This window comes from Phycodurus eques, chromosome 2 (genome assembly GCF_024500275.1).
Source record: "Phycodurus eques isolate BA_2022a chromosome 2, UOR_Pequ_1.1, whole genome shotgun sequence".
Lineage (NCBI taxonomy): Eukaryota > Metazoa > Chordata > Actinopteri > Syngnathiformes > Syngnathidae > Phycodurus > Phycodurus eques.
The window spans coordinates 43,305,905-43,331,068 of NC_084526.1; the positions used below are offsets into that span (position 1 = coordinate 43,305,905).

At 44.0% G+C, this 25,164-nt stretch overlaps 1 protein-coding gene across 4 annotated transcripts in view; it reads left to right on the top strand.

The window, feature by feature from the left end:
* sox6 (SRY-box transcription factor 6) overlaps window positions 1-25,164 on the top strand; it is a 151,818-nt gene that overhangs the window by 115,232 nt on the left and 11,422 nt on the right. For all 4 annotated transcript variants that reach the window (XM_061670893.1, XM_061670895.1, XM_061670894.1 and 1 more), the window contains 4 exons: window positions 1,719-1,868; window positions 4,433-4,613; window positions 5,847-6,034; window positions 21,512-21,617. In XM_061670893.1, coding sequence (XP_061526877.1) covers window positions 1,719-1,868; window positions 4,433-4,613; window positions 5,847-6,034; window positions 21,512-21,617 — 625 coding nt within the window. The remainder of the gene's footprint in view (window positions 1-1,718; window positions 1,869-4,432; window positions 4,614-5,846; window positions 6,035-21,511; window positions 21,618-25,164) is intronic.

Consider the following 25,164-nt stretch of genomic DNA (forward strand, 5'->3'; position numbering starts at 1 on the left):
GTCTTTTCCCTTGATTCTCTATATTGTTCTCTGGTTATTGGGAGGCTGACTGTTAGCACTGCTTATCACCCCGTGGCACTGACCCGCTAATCAGCGCTGACGACGGCCATCCCGACAGCGTCTAATTTGTGGCAGGGTCTAATTAGGCTCTTTTTCCGGGACAATAAAGTTCTTCCCACTCAAGGTCAGGGGCAGGCCTGCGGACAGGTCTGTTAGCAAACATCTGTCCAACAGACTTCGTGCTTCTTTTACGACGTAGCCTGAAGGGAGTGAATGGTCACCCCGACATTGTCATCACTCATTGTTGTATGGAACACCTTTACCGTTGACATTCACTAAGACTAACTCAGAGAGAACAACCAGAGTTAAGGAAGACATAAGGCTGATTGTAAATGGGAATAGGGGTGCACCGCTATCACATAATCACTTTGTCGTTTCCGTGGGCCATGTGCTGTTGTTATCCCTACGTCCCCTGGAAGAACTGGCCATTTGTACTGACGCCCGTGTGCCACAGAGAACATTTCTTACGGGATCATATACATGTGCTTTAATATCTGTAAATACGCGCATGAACATAAAGCACTTTGTCCGGCTTTGGTCTCTATCTCTTGAGCACTTTCTGTGCGGCCGAACGTGAGGCCAGCGGGATCCGGTTACCTTTTTGGCATTCACACAAATGAAGTCTGTACATGGCCAGAGGAATCAGGAAATGACACATGGGTTGCTGATTGGTCAGAGGAAGAGAAATTGGATTCCCCCCAGACAGCGCCATCGGACTAACAAAACACAGGACTTACCTTGTCTCGGGATGGCGGACGGTGTGAGAGTTAAAGGGTGCATTGTGTCTCAAGGAGCAAAGTGGAAAGCTACATCGAGCGACACTCATTCATTTGCCAATTTGCAGCAGAACACAAAAGCCAACGTCAACTCTTAATGGATCAAATTTGGAGGCATATCTCGATTATTTAGTGGTGCTTTATAACACAAATACCAACAAAATATGATATCAAAAAATACAACTCATTATCCCCAAATATATTTACCCACCCAACAGTCTACGGCAGGGTGGAAATATAAAATGATGCTTTAGACTCCAAAACAGGCTGAACAGTTGTTAAGTCTTTGGCCGGTCACTTGAACCGCCCTCTTGTGTGGTAATGTCACTAACGCATGTATAACTGACTGAACGCCAAGGAAAATAACATCAGTGCTTTTCATACAGGTCTCGAAGCCTGCATAATGCTTGTGTTTAACTTACTCTACGACGGCAATTCCACTGAGGTTTTGGGTTTCTAGTATTGTTTAATGGGAGTGTCTCACATGGTTGCGTGGGGTTAAATATCGTGCCAGAAATGTAAATTGGAGGCTGTATATACTATAGCTGAATTAGAGCTATGAGAGATCTTCGCTAACATCCACACTGCAAACCTTTTTCTGTGATAAGTGGAAAATAGGGGCTCCAAGTATTCTGAACGCAAGCCATCTCTGTGTGGTTTTCAAGACTGCTGTCTCTCTCTGGGTTCCGCCTTTGAAACACAGTTAAGACCTTTGATGGAGGTTCTCTGCCAGCCTCATGGAAAGAGAGGAAAGAGAGCGAGCGAGAGAGAGAGATGAAGGCAGACACAGAAGCTCGGGAGAGGAAAAGACAGAATATAAAACTTTGAATGTTGGCTGTGTTTGGATGTTAACATCTTGTGGCTTTCTCCGTCTCCCTACAGCAACTGTACGCCGCCCAACTTGCCAGCATGCAGGTCTCTCCTGGAGCCAAGATGCCTCCGCTCCCGCAGCCCCTCAATGCCAGTGGGCCCATTTCCCCCTCCTCTCTGAAGAATGACAAGAGTTCCTCCAGCCCTATCACTCAAGTCAAGGTACAACCTTCAACTCTTTCAGCCCAGGCCTTGAGTAGTACTGACCCGACTTGTTGCCGTCCTAATAAAACTAGTAACTGTCCTGTGGTGGCTTAAGACAGAAATTGAATTTGTTCCTTGACACTTACATCTTGAGTCATCTTACCCCATTGAAACGATTGGAAATGCCATTAATCCGTCCCGGCCTCCCCCAAAAAACAAAAGTGTTCTAATGTGCATTTTAATGAGAAAAAGAGTGCTTTATATTTTATACTACAAAAATATACAGTAATGACAAAATGAAATCCAATTCAAAATAAATAAACACTTTTGCTCACACTTTCTCTTTCAATTGTGCTGCCCGTTCTGGTGAGTGTGTGTGTGTGTGTGTGTGTGTGTGTGTGTGTGTGTGTGTGTGTGGCTGCATAAGACTTCTGCCTGTCTTATACTTACAGTATGTCAGCATATTGTTCGGGACTCTCAGCTTCTGTCTCGGCTTTTCAGTACAGCAGTAAAATGTGTTGTTCTTCGCAGAGGATAAAGAAAATATGCCTCTGTTTTGTTATATGGTCTGTCTCAATGTGTTGCAGCATCGCTTGTGTTCAGATATGCGTAGCGAGAAGAGCAGCGCCCCATAGATGCTAATTGTTAGCCCGTGTGCCTATGGAGTTTCCCATTGTATGTTAGCATTCAGGTAGCGGAAGCTACAGTATGTGGTTGCTTTAAGTACACGACGTCTAATTGTGTTTGTTTTATGCTTAGTGTGACAGTAGCATTCAGCTGAGAATGGCAATAAACAGCTTGAAGTCCCTCTTTTGGAGAACATTTACTAATTCCATCTGCCAGACTGCCATATGTTGTGAAGCACGTTGAGTCACCTGACAGCATACAGCGCTCAAATCGCAAGTTTGCAAAAAGTCGGCTGATCGGCGGCTCGAAAAACCCGAAAGTCGGTTCACTCGTTATCTCACTGTTTCAATGCTGCAGTGTCACGGTGGCCTCCAGAAGCTCATCAATTTGTGGGGCTTTAGTGAGCCCTGCGTCTTTGTTTCACTCCAGCTACTAAACACTTTATGGAACATAAAAGGCCACAACGGCATTACAACGCATTGGAAGCTCATGACTTTTTTTTTCCATATTCAGTACATCATCCTCACTCACCACACTAATCAGAAACACACGGCCGCTTGGAGTGGCTCAACTGAATAATATCACAATGTAGAAAGACCATAAATCATGTCTTGGATTAGCAGGACAGCGCTCGATGTATGGCTCGTGTACACGTAGCAACTGACTTTTGGTCACGTATGCTGCATCGTAGTCATACCATCTTACACGCTACACAAAAACTGCGGAGTGAAAGAAGACAAAGAACTTCACGCAAAACAATTATAAATAATAGTATAAATGGAAATCAAATATATGGTGGCAACCGTCCATCTGTAGCCACAGTGGAAAAAGATTGCCTTTAGTTTTGTTTGTGTGCTTTCAGCTTCACTGCATGACAAACTGTTATTGGCACAGCAGCAACAAGGCCTTGGGGCAGCCTATGTTTGAGCCATATGTTGGGACAAGGAAGCACTTGGGCTTTAAACAAGACTATCAAGAGCAGCATGTCTTCGTGTACGCTGAAATACTGCTCATTGATACACGTGGCAATTGACTGTGGTTCATGGCCAGCGCCTTTGTCCCTGTTCAGCATCATACACTATTTATCGTAGTCATGCAAATCTACTGTGCTACAGTGTTTCTTGATTTTAGTATGCTTTCCAGAAATACTTCGGGCATTTGTGCACTTTCGGGTGCATATCATTGCTTGAAAAGTGCTCGCAAAAGTTTCATTAGATTTTTCTATGAATGAATACATATGCTGGCATAGAGCTGTAATCTTTTAAATCATCTACTTTTCACTGTAATACAAAGGTTTATCCACATTATCATACAAAATAGTAGGCTACAATTGATTATTTCATGTCAATAGTGAGCTGTAAAATAAAGTAAGACAGACGTATTGGAGTTGACTGCTGCTTATTTCACACGATGTCACCTTCAGTCAGCAGAACGGACATCACCAAAAACATTTCTCCTCCCCCGACTTCAGAACTACACGATTTGGGCATTTGCTCAATTATATTCCATATTTCAGGGGAGAACATATCCAAGTATATCATAGCATGTATGCACCTATGAGGAATGAAATGAGAAAACAAGCTATTAAGTAGATAATGTGAGTCGACGTGATGAACGGAACAGCTGTCTTTGATCACTGGCAGCGGCGTTATTTGGTCATTATTTATTCTCGAAACCAGAGAGCGCCGCCAGAGCGGAGGGAGAACAGATGAAGATGTACAGACAGACAGAATCTGCTTCAATTAGTGTGAACAAAGGCTCTGAGCAACTGTGGGGAAGATCACAGTGGCACCGCTTGGCAAAAGGGAGGACGATGAGGACAGGGAAAGGATGAATCACATTACACTACAATACTGTGTTTGCTTTTGAACAAGGAGAAAAGTCCAAATTGGAGGGACAGGGGCCCGTTCACATGATGTCCTCTCTCATGCTTATTTGTACCTCCGCTACCGTAGGAGGAAGGAACACAGCCGCTCAACCTTTCGGCTCGGCCAAAGACAACAGACATGGTCAAGTCCCCGACTTCCCCGACGCAAAACCTGTTCCCCGGCTGCAAAGGCAACCCAAACAGCTTCGCTAACAAGGGCGGTATCCCCAGTCCGCTTGGAGGTGGCCTGGGCCGGGGCTCCTCGTTTGGTAAGATTCTCAACTCCAGTACTACTCTCAGTGTGGTGTTCAGGTATCGGTCGAACAGACATGAGGTCATCGCCATTTGACAGCTTAGTCTTTTTTTTTGTAAGCATATCATTCCTTTGCTCAACTGACATTGGAACAGCGTTGAAAAATTGCCGCCTGGCTACAATCATTTCTGTCCCCGACTGCGGTTCAGCGCGAGTTCGAGAAACCTTACGGCTGTCACACTGCTTGAACACGAAGTACAATTTACGCTGTCCATGGCAAGTTTCTTGAAACAGGATATGTTTTTGGCAAACCAAGCAGTGGAAGGCCAGCCGCTACCACCACTGATGAAAACACCGATGAACTTGTAGAGCAGGCGTTTGTGCAAAGCCAGGGAAAGTTGATCCGGACGGCTGCATTGGAAAGCTTTGGAGAGCGATAAAGCTTTCCCAGTACCGACTGCAGGTTGCTCAAGGGACTCAAGTGGAAGATTATGACGCTCAACAACCTGAAGTCGGTCGGTACAGGCAAAACTTGATCACCATCAGCTTCTCAACCTGGCGCTGAACTGCAGTGAGGAACAGAAAACCTTTTTGCCAGGCGGCACTTTTGCGACGCTGCTCCGATGTCAAGTGGCGATCCAGGGCGAAGGAGTTGTTATGCTTACAAGAATTGCAATGCCGAAACTGTCGAACGCTGATAACCTCACATCTGTCCGAATGATGCCTAAAAAGAAAAAAAGGAAAAAAATACGTGTATAGAGGCTTTTTTGGACACCCTGTATATATGTACTGTATATTTTTTAAACAGCATGGTGATCAAGCAAAAAGTCAAGGAGTTGCTGATTTAATTTTTTGGGGTTTTTTTTTTAAATCCCACTAGAATTGACCCACCCCTGTAATGAACAGCAGGAAAAATATATACTATACTATATGTAATACTTTGGCACAAAGCAAAAACTGAAGTATCTTCATCAGGACGTTATGAATAGAAATGTTATTTCTCATTTAATAATTTGTGATTGTCGGAAAACAAGGAAGTGAGAGATGAGAACAAATTTGTTCACGTTCTCTTCTACTGCCAGTGTCGAAAGTAAACCGTACAATGCAGGGAAATGACACGGGCCGTGTGAATCGCGAATTTGAGCATATGCCCCGGGCCTCTAAGAAAGGATGGCGGACCACGAATGGCCCCCAGGCCATAGTTTGGACCCCACTGACTTACTCCGTGCGCACTCGTGTGTGTGTGCAGACATCCTATCCAGCCTCAACTCTACGGCGCTGTTCGGGGACCAGGACACGGTGATGAAGGCCATCCAGGAGGCCCGAAAAATGAGGGAGCAGATCCAGAGGGAGCAGCTGCAACACCATCAGCAGGGCATGGAGGCGAAGCTGTCCGCCCTCACCTCGGTCGGCCTCAACAACTGCAGAGTTGACAAGGTAAGACCATTTAACACAGCTCGTTGGACAACACATTTACACTCGCAAGCAGCCGCAGTAGGCCAAAACTCACGTCCAGACGCTCACAGAGACAAACCGGCCGTGTTCCCGATGTCACTCACTTGGCCGCGCCCCACAAGCAGGGGTTGAACTGACTTGTCCACTTCCGCTGGCCCCACCCCAGACTCATTCATCCAATCACAGACACCTTCATGGTCTCACAAACAGTTGGATCTTATAAAGCTCTCGCAACAATCCGCTTAACGCGAAAGTACAGAATTGCAACGCATTTCCTCCTCTTGGGATTTTTAAAAATGATATACTATTGTTACAGACTGTGCAAAGTAGCAATAATGCAGTTGCGTGACGTGAATTGGTGAGTTTTCCAAGTTCAGATTGTTTCCGAGGCAACGACGGTGTCCAATTGTGAACGTATGAGCGAGTGTATGAATGTGATTGGATAAATGAGTAAGGGGGTGGAGCCTGTGCAAACGAGGATGACAGAGAGAACCAGTGAGCGAGCGAGCTTGTGTTTGGACGCGAAAGCACGCACCGCGGGGTTGATAAGTGCGGAAAATATCAACGACGTCACCGATTAATCAAAGTTGACTCGACTATCATCACCTTAGCATCGACTACCAAAAGCCGGGAGCCGTTCAAGCCTCGTACGCAGTTGTTGATGTGGCTGTTTCATTATGTTTTTTGATACAATAGTGCTATTGCTCTTTGTTAAAAAACCCACACCAAATACTGGGGTAGCTTTTGGATTCATGGAATTTCAATTTGTTTCATGGGGGAATACAGATTTGCTACGTATATAGTAAACTGCTTCCAATTAAAACCAAGTGGTGTGCCAACCAGTTTATATATTTTTTTTAATCAACAATTCTATCAGTGTCTGCACATACTGTGCTATTTCTGCTGCGTCTGTCACCCTCACAACTTGCATAGTGCAAGTTGCCTCAGCACCTCAGCACAAACAATGTGCTGGTGCCAAAAACAAACGCGACATTTAACATACATTTGACACTTCATAAAACAATGATCTATTTATATTCCCTGTTGCCACGCAATCTTTTTACGCCGGCATTGGCGACGAGGGGATGACATGTTCCGAGTGCATGAGAACAACACACCTGTTGAGAGTTTTTGTGTCTGCGTGCTTTTATCAGGCCTGGGGAGACGCGACTTAACTTCATAAATATTTGTGTTGTTATTAAGCAGTTTCATACGGCCAAATGATTTGTCGGTACCGTACGGTATTTCGAGATTCGGACCATTTTTTTTCAGCAGTTTGGCAAATCGTGAGCAATTCTTCAGGCAAAAGAGGGTTGCCTTAAGAATGGCTCGCTATCTTAATGCTATCATATAATGAAACACGCCATTGATATGGAAGAGGATGACACGCTGCGGCGACCCCTAACGGGACAAGCCGAAAGGAAAAGAAGAAGACCGTATTGTTTTATTCAGGTCACCTATACCTTGATGTTGCTTTTCTAAAGTACATGAAAGTAGTGGTGGAAATAAACCAACATCGTGCCTTTAATAAACAGCGCAATCTTAAGAACCAATCGGACTTTCATCCATGTCCAGGGTGAAGGACTTGATGATTTTTGGCGGTGTACGCATGTGCGCGATGAGAGTCTTTGCTGAAGTTGGTGCGAAGGCCGTGACAGGCCACGCCACGCCGGTGCCCGGTGTGGCCTAACAACACTCTGAAGTCGTTGCCCACTTTAAGCGTACGTGCGGCCGTCTGCGTCCCTTGACACAGGCAGGGGCTGCTTTGTAGCGGGAGCGCACACTCCCAGGGATTCCCTTTAAAAATATCTTCAATCGATGAGTCAATCAAGGAGAGAGAGAGAAAGAAGAGGGAAAAAAAAGCTGTCCTCCTCTCTTTAGCTTGTTGCCACGGTGCCAGTTGGCTGTGAGGAACTGGCAGGAACTGGGAGCGATGCTCATTAATATTTCACCAACTAACACTTTTAACCAACAGCCTCAACTAGGTCAATGTATATGTACGAAAAAGAAAAAAAAGTCAATGACTATCTATTTTGATTTGCCTCACACTTGGTGTTTGGAGGGCAACGATGTCTATTCAGGTGGACGTCAACGATGCTTTTACGGAAAGGTGTGCGACATCGCTGAGAGGAGACAGCAGAGATGGCAAAAGTGCGCACACTCTGTACTTTAGAAGTGCAGATACTTGTGTAAAATAGGTGGAAGTACCAATTTGACTCATTTATGTAAGTAACCGTCAAGAAGTACAGACTGATACAGCATGTATTTTAGTTTTCAAAGAAAATATGACAAATACAAAGCAGAGACGTGTCTCTGTTGGAGGTGTTAATTGGGGGAATGACTAGGAAAATGAAACCAAAGATAATGCAAATCAAGTGTAAACAAAAAAAATTGTGAAAATGTCAGAACTTCGGTTGGGTTAGATTGAATGTTTTGATTAAAATTGTGCCTTTATTGATTTATTTTTTTTATATTACGAATGTATCTTTGCTCCTGCATGTTTGAAACTTTGTGTTAAGAAAAAGAAAAAAGTGTCAGCAAACAGCTTCATCCTTTGTTCTTTTTTCCTTTTGTTTCTGAAACTTGTCATTCTTTATGAATTTTGATGTCATTGAAATATCGACTTGCAGCTAATCGAATAAGACTACTTCTACTCCGTAAAAAAAAGTAAATAGGACTTTTTTTTTTTACTGTCACTTCTATACAAAACCTTTTTTGATATCAATGAAAAGTTGTTGTTTTTTTTTTGGTTTTTTCCCCCCCCAGAGCTAGGCACAAGCCTTTATGCTATTAAAACAACAAGGCCCCATAGCTTTGTTAACTATATGAACTGACTAACAAAAAATGCTGAATTAACTCATGATAAATGAAATAAAAATGTTCAGATTAAACAGCGAGCCAAGACATTCACCACGAATCATTCTTGCAGCTGACAGCAGCAAACAAGCCTCCTAAATAAGGCCGCGGATGGAGAATAATATAGTCGTTGGAGAAATAAATAAACACCAAAGTAAAGATACATGAAAACTCGACTTAATTACAGTAACTATATTAGTTGTACTTTTGTACTTTCCGCCACTGCGAGATAAAGTTTGAGCTTTGCATCCTCAAAGAAAGGACGAATACGGTATTTCACTATTCATCCATAGACTTCATGTGGGAAATGCACATATACTGTATTTGTGTTTTGAATACGCAAGGAGCTTTCTAACTCTTTGTAACGCGCGGCCGAACGCGCCATGAGCTGATTCGCAGCGGCTCAACAATGTGCGGACACGTGCTCGATAGGCAGCTACGGCTGCATTGTGCCCAGGCGGGTAAAAGCGTCGCTGGAGCGTGCCACATTGACAGTTCACACAGAGCTGATTACATTTATCAGTAAACGATAACGTGTTGTCAAGAAAAAAAAGTTGTATTTCATCTGCCTTGTTCAGTACACATTGACAGTACTTATCAGGAAGGACGTACGGCGCAAGGACAAACAGATTAGCAGCACCCTCCCTCCCAATTGTTTCGTGGTCTAGAGTACCTTGGAAAAATATACACCAGGGGCAACTGCAAATATAAAGAATATTTAGTGGCCTTTCAGATTCACAGAAACGATTACTGTTCTACGGATGGCCATCATTGATCATGAGTAAAGTCATTATTTTAAAAGATGGGTTCGATTTTTTTTGTTGTGTTGTGAACTCTGCTTTCCATGCCGGTTTTGTATGACGGTAAAATGCAGTTGCGCAGAGGTCATGTGGAACGTCTTGAAACAGCAAACTAGTTGAGGTGAATTAACAGCAGCTGTGCTGGTTGCGATCCACTTCGTCTCAGTTGCCTCAAGACACGATTTATCGACAATTCATTTCATACAATCCTAAAAAGAATAATTCATTAATTACTATGGCCAACTCCTAGTAATGAATCTAAACTGGGACGTCTTTCAGATTTCAAATTTGGATTGCTTTCCAGTGAGTTGCGTAGCAGTCTATTCAGTCTAATTTCTTGAGGTGGTTTTGTTCAGTGGTGCCTTGAGTTATGAGTGATCCGATTTACGGATCTTTCCAGAGACGAGCCGTCGTTCGGACTTTAAAAGAATCAAATAAATGAAGTCCGTTAGCCTAATGCTAACACATAATGGGACACGCCATCGATGGGCTGACAAGTAGCATCTATGTGGTTGTGTTATAACGCTTCAAGCAGCTGATATTTGCACACAAGTGATGCAGCGAAACATGTAGACAGACAAAATAACAATACTCATATTTTTGTTCGCTTGGAAAACGTCGACTGTAGATTACTGAGTCAGTTGTGGTAGGTGTGGAAATATATCCCCCCCCCGGTGGTACATATTGTACCACCGGGGGGGGGGGCGTACAATATGATGGAGTACTATTTTCTTCATTTAAAAAAAACAAACAAAATAATCACCTAAATTAAATTTGTTTTGGGGGGGCTGGAACGAATTAATGGCATTTCCATTCATTTTAATTGTGAAATATGTTTTCACGGAACAAATTAAGGTTGTATATTAAGGCAACACTGTATATTGTATGGGCGGCACGGTGGACGACTGGTTAGAGCTTCAGCCTCACAGTTCTGAGGACTCGGGTTCAATCTCTGTGCGGAGTTTGCATGTTCTCCCCGTGCCTGCGTGGCTTTTCTCCGGGCACTCCGCTTTCCTCCCACATCCCAAAAACATGCACGGTGCGTTACTTGAAGACTCTAAATTGCCCGTAGGCATGACTGTGAGTGCGAATGGTTGTTTGTTCCTATGTGCCCTGCGATTGGCTGGCGACCAGTTGAGGGTGTACCCCGCCTCCTGCCCGATGACAGCCGGGATAGGCTCCGGCACGCCCGCGACCCGCGTGAGGAAAAGCGGCTCAGAAAATGGATGGATGGATGTATATTGTATTATACATGTGGTGAAAATGTATTTTCCTTGAAACAGTGTACCACTGTTGTGTCAAAGAAAAAGAAAAACACGTTACATAAGTGAGTCATTTATTTCTGTTGATGACATCACTGTTCACAGGACAGCAGACCGCTTTGTGTTGGGAGGGCAAACCGTGAGGGAAACACTCACCTCTTATTTTTAGTGACACCGGCCGGCCCAATTAGAAAGCTTTGACATTAGAGGGGCACCTATCAAAGCTGCTCACAGCTCGAGGCCATCACGGTGATTCAGCCTTTCGCTGACACAAGCCAACCGACTCCAAACGGTTTCGCTTTAACGTTGGTGAGTTGCACAATCGAAATGTCAAGGAAGTGCCTCGCCTGACTTTGATGTGATTGTGATCTTCCGCAGTCTCTTGTTTGCGTGTTGATCATTGTGCGAGTTCACAAGAAGATTGTGGAAAAGTAACATAAATGGGATTAAGGAGAGGTTAAGATCATCCGTTGCAGCTGGTAGAGGGGGATATTAAATATTGATTTATCCCACTGTAATGACCGGGCCGAGGGGCGGGCTAAGTGCTGCTTACAGATGGATCAATTTATCTTTTCATACAAAGCGTGTGCGATCGGGACAATGCCTTCCTCCCTAACCTTTAGCTCGACAAGTCCCTCGTTCTTCGCTTGGCTGCTTCCTGGCCATCGACAGAGAAGAACACCGTAGCTCTGACTGTACGCGCGCCTTTAACCCGAAGCCGCGTCAAATATTCATACTAAAACTATTTTTAAAAAAATACATTTTATATATATATATATATATATATATATCTACATATACACATATGTAGATATATATTCATACTAGACGAGAGGCCTGTCTTTTTATTTGTCTCTTTTTACTATATCCCCTCAGTACAATAAAACCTTTTACAAGCCTCTCTCAATTGATCTTTTTAAAATATTAATCCCAAGGTATTATTGTCTGCTGAGGGCAATTACTTTGTTCCATTATTTACTCCCGCTTCTTCACCCAGTGGAGGCTTTTACCTAGAACACACACCACTTTGCCTGCAGTCGAATAAACCGGGTCTGAAGCCATTTGTAACCATTTGAATTGTTTCCCTCTATTATGCACTGGAGCTACAAACAGACATGTTGCTTTTGCGCGTCACGGGTGAATGACAAAACAAGCATGTATGTTTGAACTCATACAGTTGCAGTTTTGCCATCATGATGTCAATGTAACTGGCCTTCAATACACTTTTATTTGTTCAACAGACAATAAATTACCTTTTCACGACCATAAGGCGCACTTAAAAGTCTTACATTTTCTCCAAAATGGACGAGGCGCCTTATAATGCGGCGCGTCTTGTGTGTGCGCCGAGTTCCAACATCTATAAATGTTGTTGTGTGATGAGCGCTCTGCTCGATATTTTATTAATTTTTTTGTAAACTGGGAGAATTTCCGGGGTGCGCATTTGCAAAACAACATCGGTTTGGCTAAGAGAGAATTCAAGATCAACGAAGAACAAGAAGACAAAGCTGAGTTTCCGCGGGAAAAAAAAGAAAAACAAAATGCGGAAACAAGGCGAGGTGGCAATGGATTCATGAGAAAAGAAAAACTCGGGGCTTGCCATCGTGCCGGGAGGCTTGACGAACCGCTGGACATCGGTGTAAACGGGGCGTTCAAAGTCAAGTTGCGAGCGGCGTGGGAGCCACGGATGACAGATGGCGAACACAGCTTTACTAAGACTAGGAGGCAGCGCCGGGCGAGTTACGCCACAATTTGCCAATGGATTGCGGATGCTTGTTCTGAATATTTACAGGCTGAGATTTAGATAGGGGAAGGGTTGCCGGCAACGGGACTGACTCGAGCCCGGCGTGTTCGATTGAGAGAGTTCGATTGTTTTAAGCTAGCGTCTGTTTTTCCATGCCTGCGCCCAATAATACGGTAATAATAATACGCCTTACGTGTGTGTTAAATACAGAAATAGACCCCGTAACTGGGACTGCGCCTTTTTATACGGTGCGCTCTCTGGTCGTGAAAATACGGTACACAAAAAGAAAAATAGTAAATGCTGATTTTTGTGTGTGATTTTAATTCAGAGATTTGTTCCTAATTGAATACATTGCACGGGTTTGAAGATAATTGCTGGAAATGTGAAAAGACACCTGTTTCGTACTGAATTGTGGAGACACAGCACTTAACTGTTTTTCAACATTATAGTTTTAGAGATGTATTTTTTTGGGGCAGGGGGCGTGGCTAATACCACGTACAGTGATGCATTTGGCATGAGTCATAGTTAGCTTGTCGAGCTAACTAGTGGCTACCTGGTGCAGTTATCTAGCTAGCGATGTCTACACCCCGAAAAATCGGATTGTCACCTGGTGTGGCCGCTTTAGAACGCCTCAATGTCGGTTGTGAGTGCACGCAATGTCATGGAACAGCAAGGAGGGCATACGATTATCCGACGAGACAGCCAGCGTGCGGACCCGGACTTTCCGTTGGCCTGGCCATTTTAGAGCGCCTCGTTGTCGCAGCATGAAAAAGCCCTGCGATGACCGGGTAGATCTATTCTAGTCACCGCAGGCTTGAAGCAGATATATTTTTGCAGCTCGAACATGTAGGAATATGTGTAGCCATTAGAAAGTTGCTAGACAAAGTAAGGATTGGTTTTGCACATTCAATGGTCACGCCCACTAATCATACAAATTTGGCAGGTTTGTTGACAACACTCTTCTCTCAATTTTACATGACATATTTTGTCGGATAGATGCTGAGTACTTTTAATAAGCATTCAATTGAACACTCAGACAAACTTAACAGTGAAAATGTCAAGCGTCCATCCTGACAGTTGGCCGCTCGATGCATTTTAGGCTGTATCCTGGCAATGGGCCACCCACAATCGGGTATGCTTTGATTTATCAACTTCGACATGCTTGCATCTATAGTCTTGCGTGAGTTCTGTTAGCATTTGCCTTTGTGATGACCCAGGAGTTCTTGCGAGATCAAATATATTCCTGTGCTGACACGTTCCTGGCTGGAATCAAAAGGTGAAAGGGCAGTATTAACCTATTGAAGTGGCCTTTTTTGCCCTAGAGCACCTCCTCTCCTCTGTATTGATGACTGCAATTGTCCATTTCCCCTATCTAAATCTCAGCCTGTAAATATTCAGATGGAGCTTACACTTCTCCTAACCTATTGCTTGTAATGGTTACACAGGTCCCGCCTGCTCGCGTGTGTGTGTGTGCGCGCGTGTGATGCCAGGGCTCCTCTATTGAGGCAAAGCCCTCACAAAGACTTTGAATATAATCTTGTCTGGTCGGCCGCCCTGGAAGCAATTTTCTCCTCCTTTTCGACCGCTGTCTTGGAAATTGCAAAGCAAAGCGTTTTAGCTGCAGTGTAAATCCTTGGCATACAAGGCTTTGCCCATCCAAATTAGATTAGCCCCCAGCTCCCAGACTACGACTACGGCCAGCACGTGCCATTGTGACAATTGCTTACATTAATGCTTCGTCCGATTGTTCCCCAAACGAAAACAAATAAACATGATTGTGCCAGCGCGTCAAGTCTTTAGCCTCTTCTCATCTGGTAACCAAAATAAATCATCAAGACCGCATCTTGGTTCAGTCATTTGGCAGTGTCGGTACCGTAAACATTTCTGGCCCGCTGTTTGGCCAAGACAAAGAACGTGAAGTTGGGCTCCCCACAAAGTACACTTGACAAAAGATGAGGTCACAAAGTATTGTTTATAGTCTGTGGTGTCGTTGGCAGTTTGAACACAATGGCTTGACTGTGCAATTGCATTTTGCGCAGTTGTGAACGGGCTTGTGGTCTTGTCGCACTTTTTAATATTTTAATTGGGATCCAGCAATACCGATTCCGGAATCAGTGTCGATACCGGTCGTGTGTATTCGTACTCGAAGAAAGGGTCTGATACTACAACAAGGATACTTTTAAGATAAACACGGACCTCGGTCGAGCCAGCCGCATTCCCGTCGCAAAGTCACTCCGGCACAAAAGGATCACTCCAGTTGTCCAGTCGAGGTTTTCTGCTATTCACAAGTAGTCGTCTTGTATTTCTTGCTCCTCAATTTATTTTGTAGTTAACGCACAAAGGTCAAATCTGCGCTCCGTACCTGAATATCATCCAGATTCGACGTTCTTCTTACAGTATTGGTTTCTTTTGCATCGTGCTCCCTCGTGTTCAGACTGAGTGCCACGTAACTGACGTGCCTTGTGTTTTCGGCTACATTTAACGGACGGGTGTGGCAAGACTGTTAAAAAACATGCAGTTGGGTATTCAAATATCAGTAATGATAAGCTGTTCCGCTAAAAAGTGTTCTATATGAGTGAAACTGGCCAAGTTCAAAAATGTATGTCTTTATTTATTTTAAATAATATTTGCTTACAATAAAATACATTTTCATCACAATTGTAAGACATAATGGCATGTTCAAGTATTGGCACTCGCTATCAAATGTGCAGCAAGTACTTTTACTCAGTCTGAAAAAATGTGCTGCTGTTTATCTTATACTACAATTTGACTATGACTGCTGACCATTAGTACCTTGACCGAACAGATCATTTCAAATAATTAGTCAGCTTCTAAAGAAATGCAAGAATCCGCTCTGCAAAGTTACACTGTATATTTTGTCCTGACAAAATGCATAATGCAGTCATTTTCAGAATGCGATGTCAACCATAAATAAGACAACATCAAACTAATAATATTTGCGTTAAAGACCATTTAGTCGCATTAGACTGTTCCCGACTAACACACGCACATTTGAAATTATGACTGAAGAGTCGCAGTTTGAATTTTCCTTCCAACAAAAACTAGACAAATCAATCATCCTGAATAATGGCACTGTATTCTTTTATTAAAAACAAACAATAAATGACAAATTGGCACCGAGCCCACAAAAGGTTTAGCGCCCCTTCTCTTGCACAGTTTAAACTGCTTAATTTACTGAAAAGCCTTGCCCATTTCTGTTTGAAACAAATGAGGTGATACCCTAGCATTGTAAACACAAGGGGAATATTATGCCGTGTCTCGTCTGTGAGACGTTGAAGAGCGCTAGCGCGGAAACAGATGCCGAGCTTTTGTGGCCGCTACTGTCGATTGTGCCGCTGCCTGCATTAACCCTAACAAAGGCAGCGCTGCGGGTTCAACGAGAGAGCAACAGTCGGCACGAAAGGAACTCTGCGTTTACCGCATGGCTGGATGTGCTTCACGTTGAAATGGCTCAAAACTCACAAAAACGACTGGAAAGCTGCAGGATTATAAATAACATGGCAATACAAACCAGATGAGCGCCGAGCAGCCTTTGTCTCCATCGGACTGTCGAGACGTTTGCTCTGAGAGCCTCGGAGACGTCTTTCGAGGGCCGCAGACCACACTGATGACTGAAACGTGATCCGCCGAAGCCCGCGTTGTGGTCACCGAGCCTTCGACTCGCCTCGCAGCCAGGTGTGCGATATTACCAGAGCCACTTCAGCACATTATCAAACTTAAGTGGCTGTTTAGGGTTCTGCAGCTGTTACAGGTCACATTTATGGAAATGGGATTGTATCATCAAGAAAACATGGCTGAAACTTTAGCCATACTTTCCAAATTGCGGATAATCCGACTGTGCGATTTCACAGTGAGTTCTAAGCTTAAAATGCAGCGTATTAACTGTACAGCCAGTGTGAGTGAATCGGAGCAGCTTCGCTTCCTTTAGCTTTTCAAAATATTTTGCTGACGCAAAGTGCAACTACACATTATTCGCCTCATTTTTTGTTTTCTTTTGTCCAATATGTACACAAATTTAAAAGTACACATTTAGAGTGTCCAGTCTAAATACAGGGTCATTTGCCTTGTAGTAACTGTATGTATTTGTTTTATTTTTATATTTTTTTTATTAACAATGTATTTGTCCTGGCCCAACCTCCAGTCAGGTAGGTTTGATTTTGAAACAAACCCCAGAGATGGATTAGCTCTGCTTCTCTTTCGCAGTTTAAGCTGCCCTTTTTTTGGGGGGGTAAATGCGGATCAGGGTTCCGTTTTCCACCACGGGGGCGTATAGGAAGCTCGGCTGCGTATACAGTGCTACTTAAATAATCGCGTGTGCGAGAAGAACACCATGCGATTTGGCATTTGATTAAACATTAAAGAGAAATGTTCCATGAACGCTCAATAACTGACACAAACGGCTGAAGAATGGCCAAGTCGAGTGATGCTCCAAGTGCGGTCCGCGAAGAATCACCGAATTCAATGTGGCTGAAACTGCGCAACGCATTTGTTAACGTCAGTTCGGTTGGTATTTAACCTTTAACGTACAATAGATTTACATTTAATCTTGGAGAAGCGTTTGTTTTCAAACATTTGTTTTGGCACTGTTTTTATTTAGCTTTGTGCAATACATTTGAACTGTGCTCAATGTTGGCGGTTTAACCATTTGTTTTTCTTTTTTTTTTTTTTTAATTCCCGTATGGGTAAATTTGTTAAATACAGTTCAGTTGTATTTAACTTTTAATTGTAATACATTTACATTCAATCTTTCGGTACTGTTCGTTTTCAATCATTTATTTTTGTACAATTTCCATTTAACGCCGTATGCAATACTTGACTCATTAATGAAGTTAATTAGTTTTATTTTCCTATATTTAAGCGCAGTGTTACTGTTCAAACTGTGTCTAATGTTCTAGCGGCTTACAATCATTTGAATGAATATTTGTTTTCTTCTTCTTTTTGATGAGCGCTTAGGCGACTACTTGAATGTCGGTCATGATGGTGGCGCTTGGCGAGCGAAGTACGTGTATATGTAAAATCGGTACTTGGTGTAAAAAGTTTGCGAACCACCGATATTTATTAGGACCGTGGATGAAAAGCTTTCCGATTTGCACCATGAGTCTACTCCACTTTCATCTGTATTTGAACAATCTCGGGCCATATGGCTTTGCCTATAGCCTGGAGCTATTTACAAAGAGGCTGAAGGAGTGTCGGTATCGGCAGCGCGTCGCTTAAATATAGGCCAGGAGTACGCACAATGCACGGGGCGGTCCGCCACCCGCCTTTGCCCAGGATACGCCCTGTGGGCAGAGCGGCACATGTTCTGCGGGCTGCCAGATTAAAGCTCTCTTTGCAGCACTGACAGGAGCTCCTTTTGGCTTCCTCGTGCCCGACAAGTTCTATTCCCCCTCGTCATCTCCGTTCCTCTGTGACGCACGTCTTCGCTCGGGCCGCCTCGTCCGCAACCAACAAATATTTTCAAAACAAGCTGACTGATACTGTGTTATTGTGCGGCACGGGTGCGATCGCTGTAAACGGGGTTGCGCCGGGTGGAGCGCGGCATTCCGAAGTCATTTAAGGGAGAAGCTGGTGACTTGCCAGCGCCCGTGGTCAATGCGAGAGACCGATGAAAAGCGCTCTCTTTTTAGCTTTTGTTCCCCCACTTTTGAACTTTACCTCCTCTCATCATTCGTTCTTCTGGCTTAGTGTATCTAGCTTTTTTTGTGCGTGTGTCTTAAAATCTCCCTTTCCGAGATGCCATTTATGCTGCCGTGCTCTTCTACGATCTCCCTGACAAGACAGACCGCTTCCCTCCATACTGCGTGTCCTTTGCTACTCCTCTGTATCAGAGTGATCAGTAAAAATTTAATGACACTATAAAATAATAAAAGTGCCATTAATTTATCACAGCACTTGATGCGTGGGCAATAAAGAAGCATTAGTTCAGTGAATATTTTCAAGGTTTAAAACAAAACCCTGATGCCGTGCGGACATAAATTACCGCACGTATAACCAATAAGTATATTACGCACAGTATATAAAATTTTATGGAAATGTGTGCTTCCATATTGCACTGGCAGCATGATGATAATTAGCATATCAAGCACAGGAAGGCTGTGAAAGTTACTCTGGCTAGACCTTCACACTGTTGGCTCCTATAAAGCAGGATTTCTGTAGGATGCGTGGGACAAAACGGAGTGCTGATGTTCAAGCTAATCATGAGGCGCCATTCGTTATTCAGTGAAAATATGTCATCCGTACAGTATTTGACACACCACATAGAAGAATGTCCTGAACAACCCTGCTAAATTTGAAAGATTAAAAAAAAAAAAAAAAGAAATGGCCAAGTGTTTACTGTAAAATGAGGCTTCAAAGTTGTGAAAAATCAAGCCGTTCTTTGCGTTATCAGACGCGGTGGGCGTGTCCGCTGAATGCGCCGCAACCGCGCAACTGTCAACTGTCAATCAAATACCTCAGGAACAATGGATTCTATTTCGTCTCGTATCATTTTAATGACTACGCATACAGTAAGTACACATTTGAGCTGCGAAAATATATTCCCCTTAAGACTCTGGTGGCTGGAATAAATCCTAGCTGATCGTCGCGGGGCTTTTCCACACCGCAACAACAAGGCACTCTAAGGCGGCCAAGGGAAGGGAAGATGCATTTTGGGGGTGTTGTAGGTCTAGCTAGCTAGAACAGCACATACATAGTACATAGTTTAAGTAGCTCTCCACATTTGAGCACTAAACAGTTCTCCATCTTTGCACACGTTTTCAGCAATTATCTTCAAATATGTATAACTTATTGAGAAATAATAAAAACTGTATTCAGTTTCCGGGGTCTAATGAATCTTCTTGATGGACGGCCCCTGTTCTCGCTGAGCTTCTCGGCCCAACGTGATGCTTAATGATCATGAGTTTATAAAAGGACTTGATTGATCGGAAGGGACCGACCGAGCACACGGGAGGAACGACATGACGCCTTTACTACAGAGACACGGCGCCCGTGAACGGCGACTGTCCAAGTCGCATTTGAAGCAGCCCATTGCCCGCCCAGCTCATCACACATCAGTCACTTTGTCAGCAGGCTGCTGGCTTCTTTCATTAAGAGTAATAATATGACTGGCTGATGAATACGCTTGTGCGTGTGCGCGAGTGCATGCGCGTGCCGCTGTAAACGGGGCAGCACACTCAATCCTTACACGTTCGTATGTCATCATTTAAAAACACTTTTGTAAGCAAAAAGCCACAAGTGCGCAATCACTCAGGTTGCCACAAATGTGAAACGATAAGAAGACAAACATCTGAAATGTGAGAATCTCGTACAGCGGTGCCTTGCGATACAAATTTACGTGACCTGGTAACTCAAAACACAAATCATCTTTCCCTATTGAAATGAATGGAAATGCCGTTTGTCCAGTGCAGCCTCACCCCCGCCAAAAAAATTCCCCCAAAATTTTAACAAACAAATAAAACGTCATTCTACTGTATACAAACATACAAGGATGACATCATTAAATAGCATGCAAAGAATGAAACTGTTTTTTTCCACATTTTTTGCTTCAATTCAATGGAGATTGAGCTGCTCCTCGTGGTGTGCACATTTTACAGAATTACGTAGAACAGAATTGCAAATACATCTCCATGTAATCTGCAGTAACATTAGTTGTTTTCATAGAGGATAAAGAAGATATGCCAGTGAGAGTTGTTATGTTGTCTGCGTGTGTATTGCTCCACGTTTTGTGTTCCAATATCCTTGTTTAAAGATTATGACACCGCAATACGATCGGTTAGCCCGTTGCGTTCACTGCCATCATACAGTGCTTGTATCTCGAATTTCTGCCCGCGAGTCAGAGCAAAAAAATTGGCCGAACGACGGCTCGTGTCTCGGACAAACTCCTAAGTGGGGTCATTCGTAAGTGGGGTCATTGTGCGACTGTATTTATAAGCAAACAACATAACGGTGTGACGCGTTAAAAAGGGACTTGAAGTTTAATGTGAGTGTTTGTGCAGCAAGGGAGCTGTTAACATCGTGTAGGGACTCTACCTGGGTATGAGTTAAGGCGAGATTGGCAGAGGTCAGTGCGACAACACATCGTTGGCAGAGGGAATAAAACAAATGCCATTATTGTAACTCGAGGCGACAAGCCTGCTTTTAGTGTGATCCAAGCTAAAGATGGATGGAAGGGAAGAAGGGGGGGGAGTCTTTGTATCAAGCGGAGTCAAAGTGTCCATCTTGTAGTTGAGTCTTTGGAGAGCAAGACAGCCCCTTGCTAAAACCCTGTCTATTCACTGAGGAAGTAGGTCATTCAACAATGGCGCCGGCGGCAGTCGGCACTCTCCCCCTTGCATAATACATTAAGTGTAATGTGCATCAACTATTCAAAGGCTGTTATTTTATTCTGTAAATGCACATGGACATGACACTTAATATTGTCACGGCGTGCTGAGTGACAGGGTTTCATTGTGCGTCAAGTACAACAATATGCCAAGTTTAATCGGAGCTCAAACGGGAAAACGCTGAATAAATGATGGCGGCGGAGCGACATCACCGACCAGGGGACGGCTTGTAAGGAAACTGCAAAGTGTCCTTATCTTAAATCTCAGCGCTGCAAAGAGAGCCACGGCCCCCCCTGTAAATCTATATACAACATCGCCTGGCCCTTATTTCCCCCCGTCTACCGCTCTTCACCACATCCTCTTTGGTTTCGTTCGTCTTTTCGTAATTTTTGTTCTTCCAAAACTATCAGTGAAATACGTCGTACGGTTGACCTGACTATCGTTTCTCCCCTTTGCAGGAAAGGGCCCATTTTGAAGGAATCGGGCACCACCTCGGCAAGTTGGCTGAAGACGGAAAGCTCGGCCACAGAGTCATTGATCTCACCAGGCCGGAGGACCTTGATGGTAAGGACATCATTTTATTTTATGTGTACTTTAAAAAACATATATATTTTACAAATGCAGTGCTACCTGGATTTACGAGTTTAATTCCTTACGTGACCAAGCTTCATTTACTCAGTGTATTTTCCCCATTGAAATGAATGGAAACGCAACTAGTTTATACTAAAACTGAAAATAGTAGGATCGATTTGTGAAAGAAAATACGAAAGTAACCTTATTTGGACACTACGAGGTTTCTGGCCAACGGGAAGGAACAATGCACACACTTAACACATTCACTGCCATCGATAGCTTTAGAAGTCAAATATCCACGCAATAGTTTGTTTTCACACAACCAAGTACGAGCAGACCCTTAGTGCGCCTCCACCTGGCCGCGTGAGCGACGCTGGCCTGGCATCGAAGGGAGTGCGTGGTAGATGTGTGGGGGCAGGGGATGAATGCTGCTTCAAAGGAGTGCAGGTTTTCGCAGGTAGGTGAGCTGGAGGACAAGGGCACCTTAGGACAAAGCTGGCTTTTGTCCAAGCTTGGACTCCTGCTGCCGTTGTGCTCGTCTGAGGTCTTGAGCACAGGAGAGTAAATTTTGCTTGCACCATAGTGACAAAGCGTCACCTCTCTTTGTGGCCCTGGCTTCTTCGCAGGAGCAAGCAGTACACACACAGAAGCAGTGTTTGTCCGGCATAAATATTTGTGGCCGTTTCCATGGCACTTGAGTGCTTGAGCAAAGAAGAAAATGGTCGTGACTCATCTTCGATACCTCAGAGTCTCTCAGGGGAGCAGGATAGCTATTTCTCAGGACAATGTAACCCAAGATCTTGCAGAGGCATCACACATCCTCAACACCGCATCAAATAATTACTTACATCTTTCAACTATAACAAAGCAAATGTCCTGATTCATGAAAATGAAATTGAGTAGGGCTGGTGCTATTGGCTATTTTTAGGAGTGATAATTTGAGCAATTATCCCACGGTTTGATAAAAAGGATTTTGCATTATACTGATACAAAATACAAATGTGAGGTGCAGGTATTGCTGTTTTTTTTTTTTTTGCCACAATGATCACATTCTACACTGTAGTATCTGTGACTTTGAATGTGTTTGGCCTTAAAAGGCAGGGCCTGGCCTGGTGAGTGCCACGGGTGTCAGCGAATGAGAGTATAGAGTTGGCCGTTGTGAGCTAACTGGCTATCCGTTAGCCAGTCTGCGTGTTGACTGCCTGGGCAACTGTTGTGCGTGTTCAGCTAATGTATGAATGTGCTTATTATGTGCTTATTGAGTAACCGTCCAAACAAGCGATTCAAAGTGCACCGATGTTGCGTTACGATACGTTCTAACAAGCAGGTGTAGGCTACATTGAATAAGCTAACTTGTTTTACGCTACTGCTGTTGTGTTAGGCAGTTCTACTTTGCGGTCGACACATTTATTTCTTTTTTGCACTCTTGACAACGTAGTTCTTGTGAGTCAACAGGAACATTAGTCCTTGTGTAGGGAAAAAAAACCCAACAAAAAGCAACTCATTGTGGCGAAAACGTTGAAGCAGGGACGTTTTTTTTTGTAATCAAATGATTCAAGCTATTCAAATAAGTGTTGCAGCCCTCAAATTTAGAGGCGAACATGATTGTATGTTTCCCATGCGGAACACAGAGGGAAGTGATCCTAACAAGAGTAGAGCTCCTCTATGGACGGATGTGCTTCTAGTGTTCAGTCTCCCAGTGGGAGTCTTCCCTCTGGAGCGACGCTGGAGTCGGCAGGGCTGAAAAGGAGCACACACCAGGGCAGTTGTGCCCTTTTAATTCCTTCACGGGGCCAAGGGAAAGGCTCACGCCAGACGCCTCCTGTCAGCGTTCCCACTGGGCTGCGGATTATAGGAGCAGGCCAGGGTTAAAGGAGACGAGAGGTCCTGTTCCCAGAGGGAGATAGCTGGGAGCCAGGCTAGTAGGCGTAACTCAAAGTACACCATCAACGTTTGCTCTTTAACACCGCGAATACGGTAGAAGGGCAAAAACACACACTGTTGATTGATGGGGAGCAGGATTTTTATGATGTGAATCACAAAGTGTTAACTCTGCTCACAACATTTTTACTCCTAAAACCCTTCTTGTAAAGATCTTGCCTCGCCTCGAACCGGTCGTTCCCTGGCATGATATTCTTGATATATACAAGCAGCTAGCTAAATGCAGTTGCGTGCGCTCTTTAATTATTGACAAAGCTATGATTACGTTATTTTCTGGTCAAAAGTCATGCAGATGTGAGGGGAAGAGAGAGTGACAGTTTTTAGCCGTTGTTTCAACAGAACATGCACAGAGGAGGGGATTTATCGAGAGCACAGTTGTTGCTCAGTGGTAGACTTCCACGAGGAGCAAAATGACACGGTGTACCTCCCAGTCATTGCACAGGGTGTGAAAGCCCCTTAGTGTGATGCAGGTCCCCCTCCAGAAGCGAGCGGCCGCACTGAGCGGCCTCTGTATGTGCAGGCGCGGCTCTGTCATCGCGACGCTCCACGGAAGGCTTTAAGTTGCTTAAGCTAATATTTGCCGAGCACGGCGCAACGGCGCGGACTGGAAAGTCGTGGCCGAGGGATGGAAAAGGGATAGGGTTGCCTCCGTCTCACAAAGCCACGAGCCGCGCGCGTGATCTCACCGCTCTTTTATTTGCTCCGATCGAAACATTAGGCCTCGGACCTTTTGTGACTTGCTCAACCGGTCTGCACGTGCACGGGTGTCGTCGTGAGGCTCCATAGGCTGTAAACGGAATGAATGTAAAAGTCTAGCGCGACGATATCGTCGTCCTTGTGGAATAGGAAGAAAAGAACACAAGATTGCATTATTGTGACAGGCGATCGCTGTTGTCTGTCTGTGCAGCGGCAGCTTGGAGCTCTTCCAATGTAATTGTTTGAAGAGGATTTGTTGTTGTTTTTCTTGTACTCTGAGAGGCCGTGGGACTTGAGTTTGGGTTTTTATTGCACTGGAAGGCTTCGTCGGGCACGGGCATACTAATAATTTATCACAGCACAAATAGCCCAGTTGTGCCATACAAACTAATAGAAGGATGGGATTTTTGATTCGCTGTGTTTGGAAGAAACTGAGGCATAATATTGGAAATCATTTTAAAATTGAACAATTAATTGATCATGAGTTTTCCCTAAACGAGAGTACTGTGACTTTCCAGTTTAATTTGTTCCCAGTAAATCATTTTACCTGTATAGCAAATCCACGTTCCCCATTTAAATGAATTGAAGTGGCATTAATCTGTTCAAGCCACCCAAAAAAAAAACACAAATTGTGTTTCGTAAAGAAAAGTAGCTCTGTACTGGAAAATATAAAAAACACGATAACGTGTAATACAAGAGAACTAGTATTATAAAATCCAAAATTTATATGTTGATGCGTGCCTTTAAGGGGCGTGGCCTAGCGAGTGACATGAAGAGCCTGGAGTCGTGTTGGCCGTTTTTCACGCAGTTAGTTCAGTGTGAACGTCTCCTCCGTGCTCCTTGTGAGTGTTTTCATTTTGTATTTGTTCGGCTGACAATAAACGTCGTATCGGAAGTAACT